Source organism: Ursus maritimus, unplaced genomic scaffold, assembly GCF_017311325.1.
Source record: "Ursus maritimus isolate PB19 unplaced genomic scaffold, ASM1731132v1 scaffold_3, whole genome shotgun sequence".
Lineage (NCBI taxonomy): Eukaryota > Metazoa > Chordata > Mammalia > Carnivora > Ursidae > Ursus > Ursus maritimus.
Window position 1 is genome coordinate 87,137,702 of NW_024425563.1, and position 18,172 is coordinate 87,155,873.

The 18,172-nt window shown below is 35.7% G+C and overlaps 1 protein-coding gene across 1 annotated transcript in view; it reads right to left on the minus strand.

The window, feature by feature from the left end:
* The window catches only part of COG5 (component of oligomeric golgi complex 5), a 277,974-nt gene that overhangs the window by 106,106 nt on the left and 153,696 nt on the right, over positions 1-18,172 (minus strand). The window contains exons 9-10 of the mRNA XM_008703618.2: positions 12,085-12,197; positions 11,753-11,830 (exon numbers count right to left, since the gene is read on the minus strand). Of these exons, the coding sequence (XP_008701840.2) occupies positions 11,753-11,830; positions 12,085-12,197 (191 nt within the window). The remainder of the gene's footprint in view (positions 1-11,752; positions 11,831-12,084; positions 12,198-18,172) is intronic.

An 18,172-nucleotide genomic window follows, 5' to 3' on the forward strand; every position in this document is an offset into this window, starting at 1 on the left:
AAGAAGTTGTGGTCCATATATACAATGGAATATTACTCAGCTATCAGAAAGAACGAATTCTCGACATTTGCTGCAACATGGACGGCACTGGAGGAGATAATGCTAAGTGAAATAAGTCAAGCAGAGAAAGACAATTATCATATGATTTCTCTCATCTATGGAACATAAGAACTAGGATGATCGGTAGGGGAAGAAAGGGATAAAGAAAGGGGGGGGTAATCAGAAGGGGTAATGAAACATGAGAGACTATGGACTCTGAGAAACAAATTGAGGGCCTCAGAGGGGAGGGGTGTGGGGGAATGGGATAGGCTGGTGATGGGTAGTAAGGAGGGCACGTATTGCATGGTGCACTGGGTGTTATACGCAACTAATGAATCATCGAACTTTACATCGGAAACCGGGGATGTACTGTATGGTGACTAACATAATATAATAAAAAAACATTAAAAAAATTTAAAAAAAATATGATTTGCAAATATTTTCTCCCAGTATATACCTTGTCTTGTATTCTCTTAATGAAGTAATTTGCAGAGCGGAAATTCTTATTTTGAAAAAGTCCAAAATATCAGTTTTTTTTTTCTTTTATGGCTCAAGCTTCTGGTGTTGCATTGAAGAAACCTTTGCCTCCCCAAATTCACAAAGTTTTAATTTTGTTCCTCCAATCAGTTTTAGAATTTTAAGTCTTACATTTGGGTATCCATATGTTTCAGCATTATTTGTTAAAAAGACTATTGCGTCACCACTGAATTACTTTTGAAACTTTTTTTTTTAAAGATTTTATTTATTTATTCGACAGAGATAGAGACAGCCAGCGAGAGAGGGAACACAAGCAGGGGGAGTGGGAGAGGAAGAAGCAGGCTCCCAGTGGAGGAGCCTGATGTGGGGCTCGATCCCATAATGCCGGGATCACGCCCTGAGCCGAAGGCAGACACCCAACCGCTATGCCACCCAGGCGCCCCTTTTCAAACTTTTTTTGAAAATCAGTTTTCTATATAGATGTGAGTGTATTTCTGGACTTTCTATTCTGCATCAATGATATGGTCTCTAACTTGACAACAATGCCACACTTTCTTGAATAGGTAGTTTTGTAAGTCTGGAAATCAGGTAACGTTAAGCCTTCCAATTCTGCTCTTCTTTTTCAAAGCTGTGTTGGGTATCCTAGGTCCTCTGTATTTCTATTTGAATTTTAGATGCAGCCTGTCAATTTCTTCAAAACATCTCTTGGGATTATAGATCTATTTGGGAAGAATGGACCTCTTAACAGTGAATCTAGCAACCCATAAATCAGGTATCTCTCTCCATTTACTTAGGTCATCTTTAATTTCAGCAATATTTTATAGTTTTCAGTATACAGATGATATTCATCTTTCAACAGATTTATTCCTAAGTATTATATATTCTTAGATGCTACTATATGTGGAATTATTAAATTTTAATTTTAATTGTACATTGCTAATATATAGAAATACAATTGATTTTTTTGTATTGACCTGTATTCTGTAATCTTGCAATAAGTGACTTTTTAGTTCTAGTAGTTGTTTTTTTTTTTAAGATTCTATCAAATTTTCTACATACATGATGATGTCATCTGTAAATTGAGCCCATTCTATTTTGTCCTTTCCAAACTGGAAATCTTTCATTTCTTCTTCTTGCTCCATCCCACTAGCTACGATAATGTTAAATAGAAGTAGTGAGAACAGAAAGAAATCCTTGTCTGCTCCCTGGTTTTAGGAGACAAGGATTCAGTCCTCATGATTAAGTATGATTTTACCTGTTCCTTGTTCCTAAATGCCTTTTATCAGGTTGAGAAAGCTCCTTTCTATTCCTAGTTTGCTAAAAGTTCTTATCAGGAATGGATGTTGGATTCTGTCAAATGCTTTTCCTGCATGTATTGAGCTAATCATATGGTTTTTTCTTTTTTAGTTTGCTGGCCTTCCTTTTCCAATTACAGCCTTATATTAAAACCTCATTTAATCCTCCATAATTTTTAACCTTTCGTATTTTCCATATCTTTTACTTATGCTGTATTCTGGATAATTTCATTAATTTTGTCAGCCTCTAATTCATTCTTTGACTTCATGGAATATCTGTCTAATCTATCTGCTCAATTTTTTATTTCAGTGATTTTATTTTTAATTTTTAAATGTTCTATTTGGTTCTTTTTAAAGAACTACCTGGTCATTTTTTAAGTCTTTTGTTTCTCATTTTTTATTCCATTTTCTATTCTTTAAATATATCATATACAGATATTTGACATGCATAAGTATATCCGTATATATATCTTTGCCCCTCAGAGATTTTTCTCACCTTTTGCAAGCTGAAGAGTGCATTAAAGAACATGTTTTCCCAGTGTATCCAGAATTTATTTAAACTGTAGTAAGAGGACTCTTCAGAAGATCCAGTCTCCACACTAGTAAAAGCAAAAACCTTTTTACCTTTATAAGTGAGAGTACTTACTGATGATATCTGACTTAGAAACTTAACTGGTTTTGCCTTAATCTTCTTAGCTAGCTTGGAGTTCCAGAGTATGAATGCACATGAAAAACCCTTCAAAACATAATCAAAAATGAAAGCAGGTAGCAGAATAATACATATAGTCTGGTCTTATTTATGTTAAAATATAAAAGCCTATTTGGATGTATATATACACACATCCATTGAAATGGAAACTGATGGAAACCCCACACCAGTCTGTAAACAGTGATTACCACTGAGGAAGGGAATGGATTAGTGAAGAAGGGGGGATTTCCATGTGTAACTGTATGCATTTGTATGTGTATGTGTGTATGTGTGTGTAAATGAGGTATAAATACATACAAGAAAATGCACAGATAAAAAAAAAAGAAACTTAACTGGCTTATTGCTACTTGATTTTTTAATCAAATTAAGATGCCACAAATAAATGAGTTAAACATTTTTCTCATAATATTAAAAAGATTTCATGGTTAGATGGCCTAAAAATTTTCTGAGTCTTTAATCCTATCACCAAGTCATTTGATATGTCTAAAAGAGGAAAAGAAAACACATTCTTTTTCACAGTTAAAATTCTCATTAGTACTCTAGCTGCTCAAAATGCTGAATACATTCCAAATTTAGCCTAATACATCCTACACACGATTACAAGACTTTGTTCGACGATAAAAATTGCTGGCTTAGAAAATGAAAATATCATATCTATCCTCCTAAACACAGAGAAACTGGCTTAATTCTGCAGATGAGAGTCTACAACAGGTTTTCCACCGTGTGAATCCTGATGATTTGTCAATAATTTGCTACACTCACTTTAACAAAGTTATATATAGTATTGATAGTCATATAGTGACATTAGAACTCTTAACTGGTTTTAAAAGATACCAAAATTGAGCGATTGATAGGTATGAATATGTCTTTTCAAATTATACTATGAACTGAAAATAACAGGCTAATTCTACAAGTTAGCCAGGACATTTATTAAATTAAACAGAAGCAGAATTAGTTATCTTATTAAGGAAAAGCTTTCAAAAGGGCCCCACATTTAAATTATATTCCTAAGATTGTTATACCTAATATAATTGGTCCATTTTTATTTTATATTCATGTTATGAAGACTACATCAGTATAAAGATGACATAAATGGCTGGTATGAACTATTCCCGATTATAAATCAAAGGGAAAGTATTTATTAATTTAGCTTTCAGTAAATTTCAAAATACAGACTAGATTCCAATTTCAAAAGGTATTTACTGGAAATAATCTGAGGGAAAAAGCATTAATTTCTAAACAGATACTACAGAAAGCATATGGCATAATTCTAATATTGTTTCATTTTGAATTATTTACAATTTTATTTAATTTTAATTATATAAATTCATTGGTTCAAAAGGCTAAACCACTAAATTAGGAAGAAGTTTCAATACCACGATATTTCCTTCTTAAAAACCTTGAAATTGCAAAAACTTCATAACCTTTCCTCAAAAAGAGATTACACAAAGATTTAGAGATGTTGGTCCAAATGTCACTCTTCAATGACCGAACACACACCATTCTCTACTCAAAAGTTTAAACTTCTCTGAAGACTTTAAGGATCTTTATTTGGGGACTCCAATCATCCTAGAAATCCTGCACTTTCTACAAAAATTCTGTTGCCATTGATAATTATTTTCATTAGAATAATAAAGTTCTTACATGGTAGTTACATAATTAGCAAAATTATCTGTTCATAGCTTTATAATAAAGGAAAAGACTAAAGAAATTACACTAAATACAGTGAAATTTATGTGCTATTTCTGCAGTATGTACAGGTGTTTAGAGGGTTTTTATTTTGTTTTGTTTTTTACTTTTGCCCTGGATATCCCAAGTATTTAGGACCAAAAGTTATTTTGGACTTTTCACAAAAGACTGATCTTTTTTGAATATACATGAGGACACTGAATTCCAAGAGGGACTTAAATTTTTTTTCATAAACACTGCCATAAAAGAATAACTAAACTGGAAATTTACATTAAAATTTATGTATAAATATGTGTGTTGTGTATGACTATATTTTTAAATAGGAAAGAATGGTGTTTGAAAAATCAATCTTTATTGGTTTTATTTTTAATTCAGTAAGAAATTTTGTGAGTTAATGTAAAGACTGAATAAAATGAAAGCATATATCCCTGTTCCTAATAATCCTTTATAATTGGTAGTTAATTCACATGCATTTAAAATCTGGCCCACAGAAGTTGCCAGAGTTCATTCACAATAATAACTGATGAGAATTTATATATGAGTTTATATGTAGAAATTTTATCCAATATAATAATATCACAAACATAAGCATTGTTAAATGGCACTATTCCTCCTTATTTTTTTTTTCTTTAGATTCCCTTGAATGTAATGGTTTCATATAATTGTTCTTATACTATTAGTAGAATATAGCCAAACTATTAAAAAGGGGTAAAAACATATACAAAGCATTAGATAGTAAAAGCTTGAAATCAAGACACTCTGATAAAGAATAAATGAATTAATTTGGGTAGAAAGGCGACCAAAATTAGAAAAAATGAATAACACTGCATGTGCATATGCTTACCTATAAACATGAAGGCCTGGTATTAGTTATCCATTTTATCACTAAAGGTAAAAAAATTAGTAACTATACAAGAGAGATTAATAGCTATGCAATATACTATACGAATCCCCATAGCAATTGGCTGGGAAAGCAAGAGGAGCCGAATTTTGTGAGTTCTTGCCAAAAAAAAAAAAAAAATTTAAGCCCCTCTTGGTATACAAGTGAGGGAAAGATGGCAACAGAGTAGGAGGACCCTAGGCTCTCCTTATACCATGAATACAAACAGATAACTATCAAAGCATCCTAAATACCCCAGAAATAGACCTGAAGACTGGCAAAACAACTAAAGGTAGAGAAGAGGCCACATTAAAGAAGGCAGGAAGTGTGGAGACATAGTCTGGAAGAGAAACTGATTGTGGCCACTGGGGTGTAAAGGGAGCCGCCCCTGTGGAGAAAGGCAAGAGACAGAATAGCACACAGGGGGATGCAGGGGGAAAATGAATCCCCATGGCAATTGGCTTGGGAAGCTAGAGGGGCTGAATTTTGTGAGTTCTTGCAGCCAGCAGGGCTTAAACCTGGAGTTCTAAAGATCTGCCCATGTGGCTTGGGGAGAGCTCAGAGGTATTGGAGCTGCTCTTGAAAAGAAGGCAGGTAAAGAACCTGTGGACATACAGCACGGAAACAGCAACCTGAAGAGCACCTAGGGCACACAGTGGGGAGGTCATCTGCTCATCTCAGAGCTTGTCCCAGAGAGGCAGCATTCAGAGAGACCCTACCAGGAACAAAGGAACTGGCCAGCACCATTTCCCTCCAGCACCCCTCAACATAAGCCCAGGGCCACCTGAGGGAACAGTGCAATACCCACATTCCCTACCTAACTTCCTTACACCAAGCCTGCCCCATTCCCACGCCCGTGGAACTGCTCCTCAAGTCACACTTGCCTCAGTCACAGCAGCAGGCCTTCTCCCTCAGAAGACCAGCCCAAAACCCTGCCAACACCACATCTCCCAACCTGGGAGTTTTGTAGAGTCTCAGTTCCAGCAGCAGTGTCAACAGATCTCATTCCACAAGCAGACCAGAGCACAGCTACTTAAAATATGCCACATTCAGGACAGGGAACAAACACTGCCCATAACAGGCAAAGACGGCCTCTGCAGACGCCTGGCCTGAATGATAAAGCGGCCGGGACACCACAGCTGACTGCATGCAGCACACACTGGAGACACTGCTGGAAGGGCCAGGCCTTGGGGGAACAGGAGACACTACATAGCAGGGCACTACAGGACCTCTTCTTCATAAGGCTATTACCTTCAAGAACACAGAGAAATGAGCACAGAGATTTAGATAAATTGAGAAGACAGAGAAATTTATCCCAAATGAAAAACCAGGACAAGGCCATGCATGGTCAGAGATTTAAGCAGAACAGGTATCAGTAACATGCTTGACAGAGAATTTAGAGTAATGATCATAAGACTACTCACTGGACTTGAGAAAACAGTGGAAAACATGAGTGAGACCCTTAACACAGAGTTAAGGAATACCGTAGCAAAGATAAAGGGCTCAATAAACAAAATGAGAAACACACTAATGGAATGAACAGCAGGCTGGAAGAGAGGAGCAAATCAGTGATCTAGGAGACAGAGTAAGGGAGAGAAATCAAGATGAACAAGAGAGAGAAAAAAGAATGATGGAAAATGAGAATAAACTTAGGGAACTCAGGGATTCCATCAAACAGTAATATTCACATTACAGGAGAACCAAAGAAGACGACAAAGAAAAGGGAGCACAAAGTTTATCTGAAGAGATAATAGCTCAAAACTACCCTAACCTGAGGAAGACAACAAATATCCAGAACCAGGAGGCACAGAGAACCCCCAACAAAATCAAGAAAAGCAGATTCACCCCAAGACATACAATTAAAATGGCAAAATACAGTAAAGAAAAAACTTAAAAGGAGCAAGACGAAAGAACACAGTTACCTAAAAGGGAAACGCCATAAGGCTATCAGGGGTTTTTCAGCAGAAACTTTCCAAGGCAGAAGAGAGTGCCATGATCTATTCAAAGTGCTGAACGGAAAAAAACTGCAGCCAGTAATACACTATCCAGCAAGGCTATCATTCAGAATAGAAGGAGAGAGAAAAATTTTCCCAAACAAAAACGAATGGAGTTCATGACCACTAAGCCAGCCAAGCAAGAAATATTAAAGGGGATTCTATCAGTGAAAAGGAGAGACTAACAGTATGAAGGTAGGAAATATAAAAGCAGCAAAAATAAATATTTTTGTAAAATATCTGTCAAGGAACTTACAAAATAAAAGGGTGTGAAATATGACAACATATCCCTAAAATGTGGGGAGGAGAGGAGTAAAGGATGGGTTCAAACTTAAACCACCATCAACTTAACATAGACTGCTATATACAGAAGATGTTATGTACAAACCCAATGGCAAATACAAATCAAAAACCACTAATAAATATGCAAAGAATAAAGAGAAAGAAATCCTAATATAACACTAAAAAAACCCCAGCAAACCATGAAAGAGAGAGAGACAAGAAAGGGTCAGAGAAAATCTTCAGAAATAACCACAAAACAGGTAATAAGTGACAATAAACACATATCTATCAATAATTACTCTGAATGTAAATGGACTGAACACTCCAATAAAAAGACATAGCGTGACAGAATGGATTAAAAAAAAAAAGACCAAGGGCACTTGGGTGGCATAGTCAGTTAAGTGTCCGACTCTTGATTTTGGCTCAGATCATGATCTCAGGGTCTCAGTGAGAAAATAAAACAAATAAAAACAAAAACAAAAAAACAAGACCCATCTATATGCTGTTTACCAGAGACTCATTTTAGACCTAAAAGAACCTATAGATTGAAAGTGGGAGGACAGAGAAACCTCTATCATGCAAATGGATTTCCAAAGAAAGCTGGAGTAGCAATAGTTATATCGGACAAAATAGACTTTATATAATCATAAAGGGGACAATCCAACAAGAAGATATAACATTGTAAGTATTTATGCATCCTAATACATAAAACAGTTAATAACAAACATAAAGGAACTAATTGATAATAAAACGGTAACAGTAGGGGACTTTAACACTCCACTTACATCAACAGATCATGTAAACAGAAAATCAACAAAGAAAAAATGGCTTTGAATGACACACTGGACCAGATGGATTTAACAGATATATTCAGAACATTCCATCCTAAAACAGCAGAATACACATTCTTTTCAGGTGCACAAAGAACACTCTCCAGAAGAGATCACATAATAGCTCACAAAACCAGTCTCAACAAATTCAAAAAGATCAAAGTCATACCATGCATCTTTTCTGAACACAAAGCTACGAAAGTAGAAATCGACCACAAGAAAAAACACTGGAAAACACACAAATACATAGAGATTAATAACAGTCTACTACACAGTGAATGAGTCAGCCACAAAATACAAGAAATAAAGAAGTACATGAAAACAAATGAAAATGAAAACACAATGATTCAAAACTTCTGGGATGTAGCAAAAGTGGTTCTAAACAGGAAGTATATAGCAATACAGGCTTAACTCAGGAAGAAAAATCTCAAATTCTTTTATAAATCTTTTTTTTTTAAGGTTTTATTTATTTATTTGACAGAGAGAGAGACAGCCAGAGAGAGAGGGAACACAAGCAGGGAGAGTGGGAGAGGAAGAAGCAGGCTCCCATCGGAGGAGCCTGATGCGGGGCTCGATCCCATACCGCCGGGATCACGCCCTGCGCCGAAAGCAGACGCTTAACCGCTGTGCCACCCAGACACCCCTCAAATTCTTAAATACACAACCTAACCTTGCACCCAAAGGAGCTAGGAAAAGAACAAATGAAATCTGAAACCAGCAGAAGGAAAGAAATAATAAAGAAGAGAAGAAATAAATGGTATAGAAACTAAAAAAAAGAACAGATCAATGAAACCAGGGCTGGTTCTTTGTGAAAAAAAAAAATCAAGAAAATTGATAAACCTCTAGCCAGACTTATCAAGAAAGAAAAGAGAGGGGCGCCTGGGTGGCTCAACCGGTTGAGCACCGGACTCCTGATTTTGGCTCAGGTCATGATCTCAGGGTTGTAAGATCAAGTCCCAAGTAGGGCTCCGTGCTGGGTGTGGAGTCTGCTAAAATTCTCCCTCTCCCTCTGCCCCTCTCCCCACACTCTCTCTTTACAAATAAATAAAAAGAAAGAAAGAAAGAAAAAAAAAGAAAAAAGAAAGAAAAAGAGAAAGGACACAAGTAAATAAAATCACAAATGAGAGAGAAGAAATAACAAGCAACACCACAGAAATACAAATAATTATAAGAGAATATTATGAAAAACTATATGTCAACAAATTGGACAACCTGGAAGAAATAGATAAATTCCTAGAAACATATGAACTACCAAAACTGAAACAGGAAGAAACAGAAAACTTGAACAGACCAATAACCTGCAAAGAAATTGCCTCAGTAACTTAAAAACTCACAACAAACAAAGTCCAGGAACAGATGGCTTCACAGGCAAATTCTACCAAACATTTAAAGAAGAGTTAATACTTATTTTTCTCAAACTATTCCAAAAAACAGAATAAGAAGGAAAACTTCCAAATTCATTTTATGAGGCATCACCCTGATCTTAAAACCAGATAAAGATACCACTAAAAAAGATGTGGTGTATACAGACAGACACACACACAGACACACCAGAATATTATTCAGCCATAAAAAGAATGAAATCTTACCATTTGCTAGAGAGTATAATGCTAAACAAAATAAGCTGGAAAAAAACAAATTCCAAATGATTTCACTCATATATGTATTTACGAAACAACACAAATGAGCAAAAGGACAAAAAAAGAGAGACAAATCAAGAAACAGACTCTTAACCACAGAGAACAAACTGATGGTTAGCAGAGGGGACGGGGGTGGGAGGATGGGTGAAACAGGTGCTAGGGATTAAGGAGTGTGCACTTGTTGACGATAAGCACTGGGTGATGTATGGAGTTGTTGAATAACTATAACCTACACCTAAAATTAATATAATACTGTATGCTAAGTGGAATTTAAAAAAAACTTAAAAAAATTAATTACTATACAAATTGACAAAAGAATATTATTGTTTCTTTCATACAATTAGAAGCCAAATATGAAGCAGGATAATGGAAGTGAGTAGATACTACTGTAAGTACATGTGCAAAAATCAATTTACATAGCAGGTCTGAGACTGCTATACTTAGAAATGCCTGCTTGCAAGAGTGGTTCTTGGCTGGTACCCGGGACTTGGATTTTGACAGGGCCCTCATGATTCTCTGATAAGAACACTCACTATACCTAAACTGTTTGTGCAAATAATGTGCTTTACGTTGAACAGCTGCTTTTCTTTTGGGAGTCTGGAATTTTGGTACATGCCAGGCAGTAACTGACTCCTGATTAAATCTAACTCCTAGGTGCAAGGTGAACTTCCCTAGAGGACATTTTACACATGCTGTCCCCACTTGTTGCTGGAGCAATTAAAGGTGTCCTGTTTGTGAGTCCTGGGAGAGGACTCTTAGAAGCTTGTACCTGGTTGCCTCTGGACTTCATCCTATATGCTTTTCCCCTATTGCTGATTTTCCTTTCATGAAGCTGATTTTGATTCATAGCCTTTCATCACTGTAATAAATTATTGCCACAAGCACAACTATATGCTGAATGCTATAAATCCTCCCAGCAAATCACCAGACTTGGGGGTGGTCTTGGAGATCCACAACACAATATATAAAATCCTTAAATTTTGGACTTACAAAGGAAATGATCTATACTGTAATACTGGAAGCTCAGAGAATTTTTTTCTTTGGAACACTTATGTGTCAGGATTAAATGATGAATAGAATAATTAATTACTCTATTATTCCTTATTAAAAACCTATCAAGATGAATGAATAAAATGTAGAGTCGGATTTCTATGCATGGAAGGAATTCTTATGACCCATGAGGCCAGTGGATTGGTGGATGACAGAAAGGAGAATTTCAGAATATGAAAAATGGGATACAGCAATGTGCTTCATAAGAAAAATTAACAATTGAATGGATCCCATCATTTTCAGTAAAGACTATATAAGACATTATAATGACCACTAATTAAATTTCTTAATTTACCCCAAATTTTCATCTAATTCTCTAATGCAACTTTTAAAAACATTTACAATGAATCATTTATATAATGGAAAATTAGAAATTAGTTTATGCATTTTAGAAATTAGTCTATAAAAAGTATTACTGGTAGCATCTACTCAATAAACAAGTGTGCTTATATACATGTTATAAAGAAAGTTTGTTGTCATCAAGAAACAATTCCAGGGGCGCCTGGGTGGCTCAGTTAAACATCTGACTCTTCGACTCTGCTCAGGTCTAGATCTCAGGGTTGTGAGACCAAGCCCTGCATCAGGCTCCTCACTGGGTACGGATCCTGCTTGGGATTTTCTCTCTCCCTCTTCCTCTGCGCCTTTCCCACCTTGCACACGCTTTGGAAGGAAGGAAGGAAGGAAGGAAGGAAGGAAGGAAGGAAGGAAGGAAGGAAGGAAGGAAGGAAGGAAGGAAGGAAGGGGAAATACAATTCCTATGGCTATTTGGCATGTAGCCACTCTGTAAGGTAAGAACACAAACAAGGCTGGCTCGTATCTTCCTGCATTTTTCAATAAAGAGATAAAAATATTTTCATTTAAACATACCTTAACTATTTCTTCAATGAAACAAACATGAGAAACAGGATCTCTCTTCTTGGCTAATATTTTTTGTAGATGTTGTACCTAAAAACGGCAGAAAGGGGGAGAATGTACACAGCTGGGTATTTTCTAAATGAAACAAATGTAAAGCTTAGGTACTAGAAACAGCAAGGGAAGGAAAAGGGCATTGTGCTAGAGCCTCTACATATATTATAATCAGTTAGTGTAGGTTTTTTGAATGCTCGGAGATTTTAAGAAAGCTGTCCAAGGTCACAGAACTTGGAATAACCAGGCATTAATCCATAATTAATATTCTTTCCATTCTCTAAAATATTTACCTGTCCACAAACAGTACAAATATGATCCACAAGTTTCTCCATATTGGTCCAGAGGGAAGCACGAAAAGCTGCAGTGTTTCCTGGGGTTGGCATAGTAGATCGTCCAGGTCCCCCTGTTTATGAGTGACAAAGAAATATGAAAAATAAAAATTTTCGAATATAACAAAAAAATAAAAAGGATGGAAATTTCTCTTTACAGAAGAACGTCAGTTAATAAATGCAGAGAAAATGATAGAAAATAATCACCATTTTGCAACTCCTAGTAAAATAATTGAGGGAAAGATAATTATTGGATACAAAACACTGGATGAAGTGTTATGGAAAACAGGATATTCCTATGGTCTCGAGGTATACACAAATTACTAATCACAAAGAAAAGAAAGTACTCTTATAAGGAGCAATCTGGCATATACTACAGTAATGAGGTGATTTCCTTTAGCATCAGCAGTAATGAGACAGACATAATTTGGGTGCTTACTGATATGATGTTAATGGTAAATACACAACATCACTTTACTAGTTTATTTACTCTGAATATACCCATGAAGAGACAATCAGGTAAGTCTAGATAAATTCAAATTGTGGGGCTCTCCAAACATGTTAATGCCATAAAAGGCAAAAAAGGGCATTGGGGTTGTTCTGATTAAAGGAGAGAGAAGAGACAAGATAACTAACAGAAAAGCATAATCCTGATTGGTTCAAGCTGGGGGAACAATACTGTAAAGAATATTTTGGGGAAAAAAAGGTTTAAAAAGAATATTTGGGGTAATAAGTGAAAAACGTTGAATATGGATTACATATTAAGAAATATTAATATATCAATGTTAAATTTCTTAAGAGTGATGTCTAAGAATGTTCTTGTAGGTAATGCACAAACACAGCTATCTGTGCAGGTCCAAAATGTTTCAACACAGAAAAACGGAATTTTAGTCTCAAATAGAAAAGTATAAATTCCAGGAGTGCCTGAGTGACTCAGTCAGTTAAGCGTCCAACTCTTGATTTCGGCTCAGGTCATGATCTCAGGGTCATGAGATCAAGCCCCATGTTAGGCCCTGCACTCAGTGTGGAATCTGCTTGAGATTCTCTCTCTCTCTCTCTCTCTCTCTCTCTCTCTCTCTCCCCCTCTGCCCCTCCCCTCACTTCTGCTCTCCAAAAATAAATAAAATCTTTAAAAAAAGAAAAAGAAAAGTATAAATTCTAATCCAAATTAAGCTTTAAAGCCATGCAGTAGAGCCCATCAGTGATTAGTTTATCCTGTTTTCAGGAGGGCAATAAATCAGGAAAACCAGAGGCTGTGTTTGTAAGCTGTTTCATTATAGTTTTTCAACAATTTTAAGTTTAGAAAAGAATTACATGTATCGTCAGCAAAGAGATGCTATTAGTTTTTAGTCTGATAAGAGTGGAAAGCACGTATGAGAGAAATAATGGCTTTAAAGTATGAATAATTCTTGCTTGAAATCTAGGTCTAATTAATTTTAAAAATTATCTGCAATGTTGTACAGACTATTAAAGAAAAGCATACAGGGAATAGAGAGGTAATCTTTAACAATCTGCAATTAGCTCACATGTCATATACAGAATGAACTCATAACAATGAAGAAGGGGGATACAGTGCCTTTGTGAAAATTAGAAAGTATTGGTCAAATTCCTGGAATATGCATAGCTCAATTTTATGATAAAGAATTATGGGACACATTAACCCATTACTCTCTTAAAGTAAATAGAACCAGATACATGAGGAAGTATTATTTTCTGTTTATATTTACTGGAGAAACTGAAGCAGAGAAAAATGAGATCACAATCATTGGTTCAACTAGTTCGAGAGGTTCCATTTTTCTTACTTACTACTTCAGTACTTAAAGATTTTTATCCTCACAAGCTAAATACATCTTGTTGAAGATATCAACATGATAAAGATACCAACTGAACATAGAGCAGCTATATAAAGGAAGAGGAGAAAGAATAATTAGAACAGAAAAACTGATGCCATTATCAGCTAGCTGTAGGAGAATCAAGAAACAAAACAGTGTCAAGTTTTATTAACTTGATAGAAGAAACCAAGAGTTTCTCAAAAAAATAATATTTAAGAACGATTTCTAGTTATTGATAGTAGAGTAAAATCATTTTTCTACTCTCTTCCCTTAAAAGCCAATGAAAATAGAACAAAAAGTAGAGGGGAAAAATGAACTTCAAAAAAAAAAAAAAGGAAAGAAACAAAAAAAAAAAAAATCAACTAAAGCATAAAACCTGAGGTTATGTACGCCAAATGCTGAGGATAAATCAAAATGAAGAAGGAACTAGAGAACTGTCATCTTAGACCAGAGCAAAAGCCAAATTGTCCTTAAAATCAGTTGTAAAAATGTAGGCAGGCTATCCAAGGATTCTTTGCTTAGAGCTGAAATGAGGAGACATGGATGAGCCAAGGAAGAAGCTAATAAAATGTTTAATGTTGCAGAATCACAACAAAGAAAAGCTGAAAGAGAAATCATAATAAAATGATATTTGCACTGTATGATAAATAGCCCTCTAGTTTGGGGAGACTCTTAGAGGTAAAAATGAGGTGAACGAGGAAAGAAAAGCAGAGAACGTGAGGTTTCCACATAAAAATTGCTTAAATGGGGGGGTGCCTGGGTGGCACAGCGGTTAAGCGTCTGCCTTTGGCTCAGGGCGTGATCCCGGTGTTGTGGGATCGAGCCCTACATCAGGCTCCACTGCTATGAGCCTGCTTCTTCCTCTCCCACTCCCCCTGCTTGTGTTCCCTCTCTCGCTGGCTGTCTCTATCTCTGTCAAATAAATAAATAAAATCTTTAAAAAAAATTGCTTAAATGGCTTTACGGGGACTCACACCAAGCTCTAGAATGATCGAAAATTTGAGGAAAGATGTGTTCCCGAGATAGAAGGGAATAAGTTGGTGAATGGTTACTCTAGATAACAAACTTAATCCTAGTTATAGACTGTCCTAGTCTCTCCCTACAACCACCCCTACATTACTCTTCAGCAAACAGCAGTACCTTACAAAGACGAGTAACAATCAGAAACAAATAATATAGGACCTAACACAGATTGAGAGACAAGGAAGAGGGGGAAGGAAAAGAACTTAAGTTGCCGAAGAAATTCCCAAAGGAAACAATGGGAAGGGTTACTTAGTCTTCCACTGTCTCAGAGTAACTATAGGGAAAATTCTTAGTGTAAATATATTAACAGAGATTAAGAACACATTACAAATAACAAACCAATACAATGATCAAGGGTAAAAACACAATCAGAAATGGGAAATGAGCAAGAGGAAATTATACAGAATGAAATAAAGTTCAAAAATACATAATTACGGAAAAGATATTAGAAATGGAAAATAAGATGTTACATGTGCATAATTAAAGTTGCTGAAAAGAACAAATGCAAAATAAAAATATTCAAATATATAATTAAAGTAAACCTACAAAAGAGACCATATTCTAACTCAGAAAAAAAAAATGATACAGAGCATTCAATGCCAAGCTATATCCTAAAGAAATTACTAAACTTCAAAGATAAGGAAAGATCCATATGGACATTTTTAAAAAATAAAATTCAACTGAGTAAATTTTAAAGATCTTACTGGCTTTTATTCAGTGATTCATGAATCAGGCAGCAACAAATGTAGCATACAGAAAGGAGCTCTCAGGAGCTGTATGAAATGAGAGATTTTTATAGGCAGAAGGGAGCAGGAACAGAGAAGTTATACTAGACAAAAAAAGCAAATTGATTATGACAAGGTCACTTTCCTCTAAGGGGCAGTAGGGCAGAATTACCTTACTAGTACTAGTACTAATTAAGTGATTCCTGATTGACTGGTTTAAGATTCCATTTCTGAGAAAGGCTGAAACTGTACTTAAGCTATGTCTCAGTTTGGTGATGTGGGGTTTAGCATAAGTGACTCCATTTAGAGTCAGTTGTCTTACTTCTAACAACATCAAAGAAACAAGTGAGGTATAGGGGGTAAAAACTGAATTAGCAACTTCCACTTCTGGTTCCAACTGTGAGAAGCCTCTAAGTTGCCACTCTGTCCTAACAACAAGTAAAATGACGAACAGACTGAGAAATCAACAACTCCTCTTGGACCTGGAAGAGAGGGGAAGACACATGGCAAACCATTGCCCCCAAGATCAGAGAGATTGAAAGGTGAATACAGGAAGTCTCCACGTATGAAAGCAGAGCCTTGCTAGCAGCAAACAGATGGTGACAGCCAGTGCTAGGGAAGGAAAACCTGAACTATAACTGATGAATTGCTAGAGGCTCAAAGTGGGCAACTCCGAGAATTAAAAGCTCCAGGCATACCCAGTCATAGGGGGCCTAAATATTTTGAGATTTGCATCCAGGAGCCCAAGTAGGTTCCCACAGTAAATATCGGAGAATAATCCCCTCGTGCCTCCAGCAAGAGGAAGAAAAAAAGAACCACCTTGAAATATACCAGAGGACTCTAGTCTCAACAGGGCCTGCCCTGAGGGCAAACTAGTTAACCAGAGCCTGACCCTCTGAGGTATTATCAGAACCTAAATGACCTGGGGAAGGGAAATACCCAACTCCAGCCCACTCTGGTCATTCTCTCACACACCAGGGAGGAGAAAAAAAAATTTAGTATACTTGTGAAGTTCAAGGTACAAAGGCATAGGCCCACTAAAAAACTGAGACCCAACGACAGCACTTTATTTCCACTGGAGGAAAGATTGTTTTTCCTTTTTCACTACTACAAATAATAACACAATAAAAATTCATATATATATATATATATACACAAATGACAGAGTTTCTCTAGGGTATATTTTTCTAAGAGAAATTATAAGATCACAAGGTGCACACAGTTTTAACCTTAGAGAACAATTTGATAAAACCGAGTGAAGTGGCTGAACCATTTCATTCTCCTACAATCAGCATACAAGAATTTCTGTTCTCATCCAACACTTAATTCTTAGATTTTGCCAATCTCATGATTGAGAAATTGTATCTTGTTTTATCTGTATTTCCCTAATAACTAGTTCATCCTCTAAGAAGAAGCTGAACATATTTTCCCATTTATTAAATGTATTCTTCTGTTAACTGCCTAATCATAACTTTTTCAATTGAGTTATCTTTTTCTTATTGAATTATAAGCTCCCGAAATACATCATAGGTAATATTTTCCCCTTAAAATTATATCAATTTTATATATTTTAAATTTTTTGGAACAATCTTAAGCATACAGAAAATTTGAAAGCGTACTAAAAAAAAATTTCCCTGAATCATTTGTTAATAAGTTACTGACATGATACCCCATCACCCTTGAAATACTTTAATGTCTATTTCCAAAAAACAAGGACATTCTACTCCATAATCTCAATATAATCAACAAGGTCAGCAAATTAACATGAATATTGCCAACGTCACATTTAAAAAACCAAAAAATTAGTGATTATTCTTTTAAAAAAATAATAAAGAATTGACGCTTAAAGTTTCTACATTAAATCACAGTATCCACTCCTCAACAGATGATAATAAGGCTTTAAAACTCCTTCTTCCTTCAACAGAAAGGGTGTACATTAGGATTGACAGCATGTGAATAACTGCTTTCATTTTTTTCCCTTTTCTTCACAACACAAGAGGGAATGAGATTAAACTGCTCCTGGAAATTTAAACATTAGATCAAACTTTCTGAGAATAATTGCTGGGAAAAGCTGAGAGTGAAATCTCCTTTGGCAATTTCTTTTCAAAGCTCCCCTTCTGGGACAGTCTTAATACAGACCTATTCAGAGGCCAAGGCTAACCTTTAAAAATCCCTTTAAGATCTAAGATTCTTTTATCTCTTTTTATCTAGTGCAACTTATTTATGAATGACATATATTTTTTGTTATTTAAGGCTATGTTTATGTACCAAATATAAAAATAATAACCACTCACTGTAAATATTTTTTTAGTATAAGCCATGTATGAAGAACTCTGTTATTAATTCTATATGTATTATTTATTTTTTTGGACAACTCTGATGACAGAGCAGCTCTGCCAATAGAAAAATGGGAAGAGGGGCACCTGGGTGGCTCAGTCAGTTGAGTGTCCAGCTCTTGGTTTCAGCTCA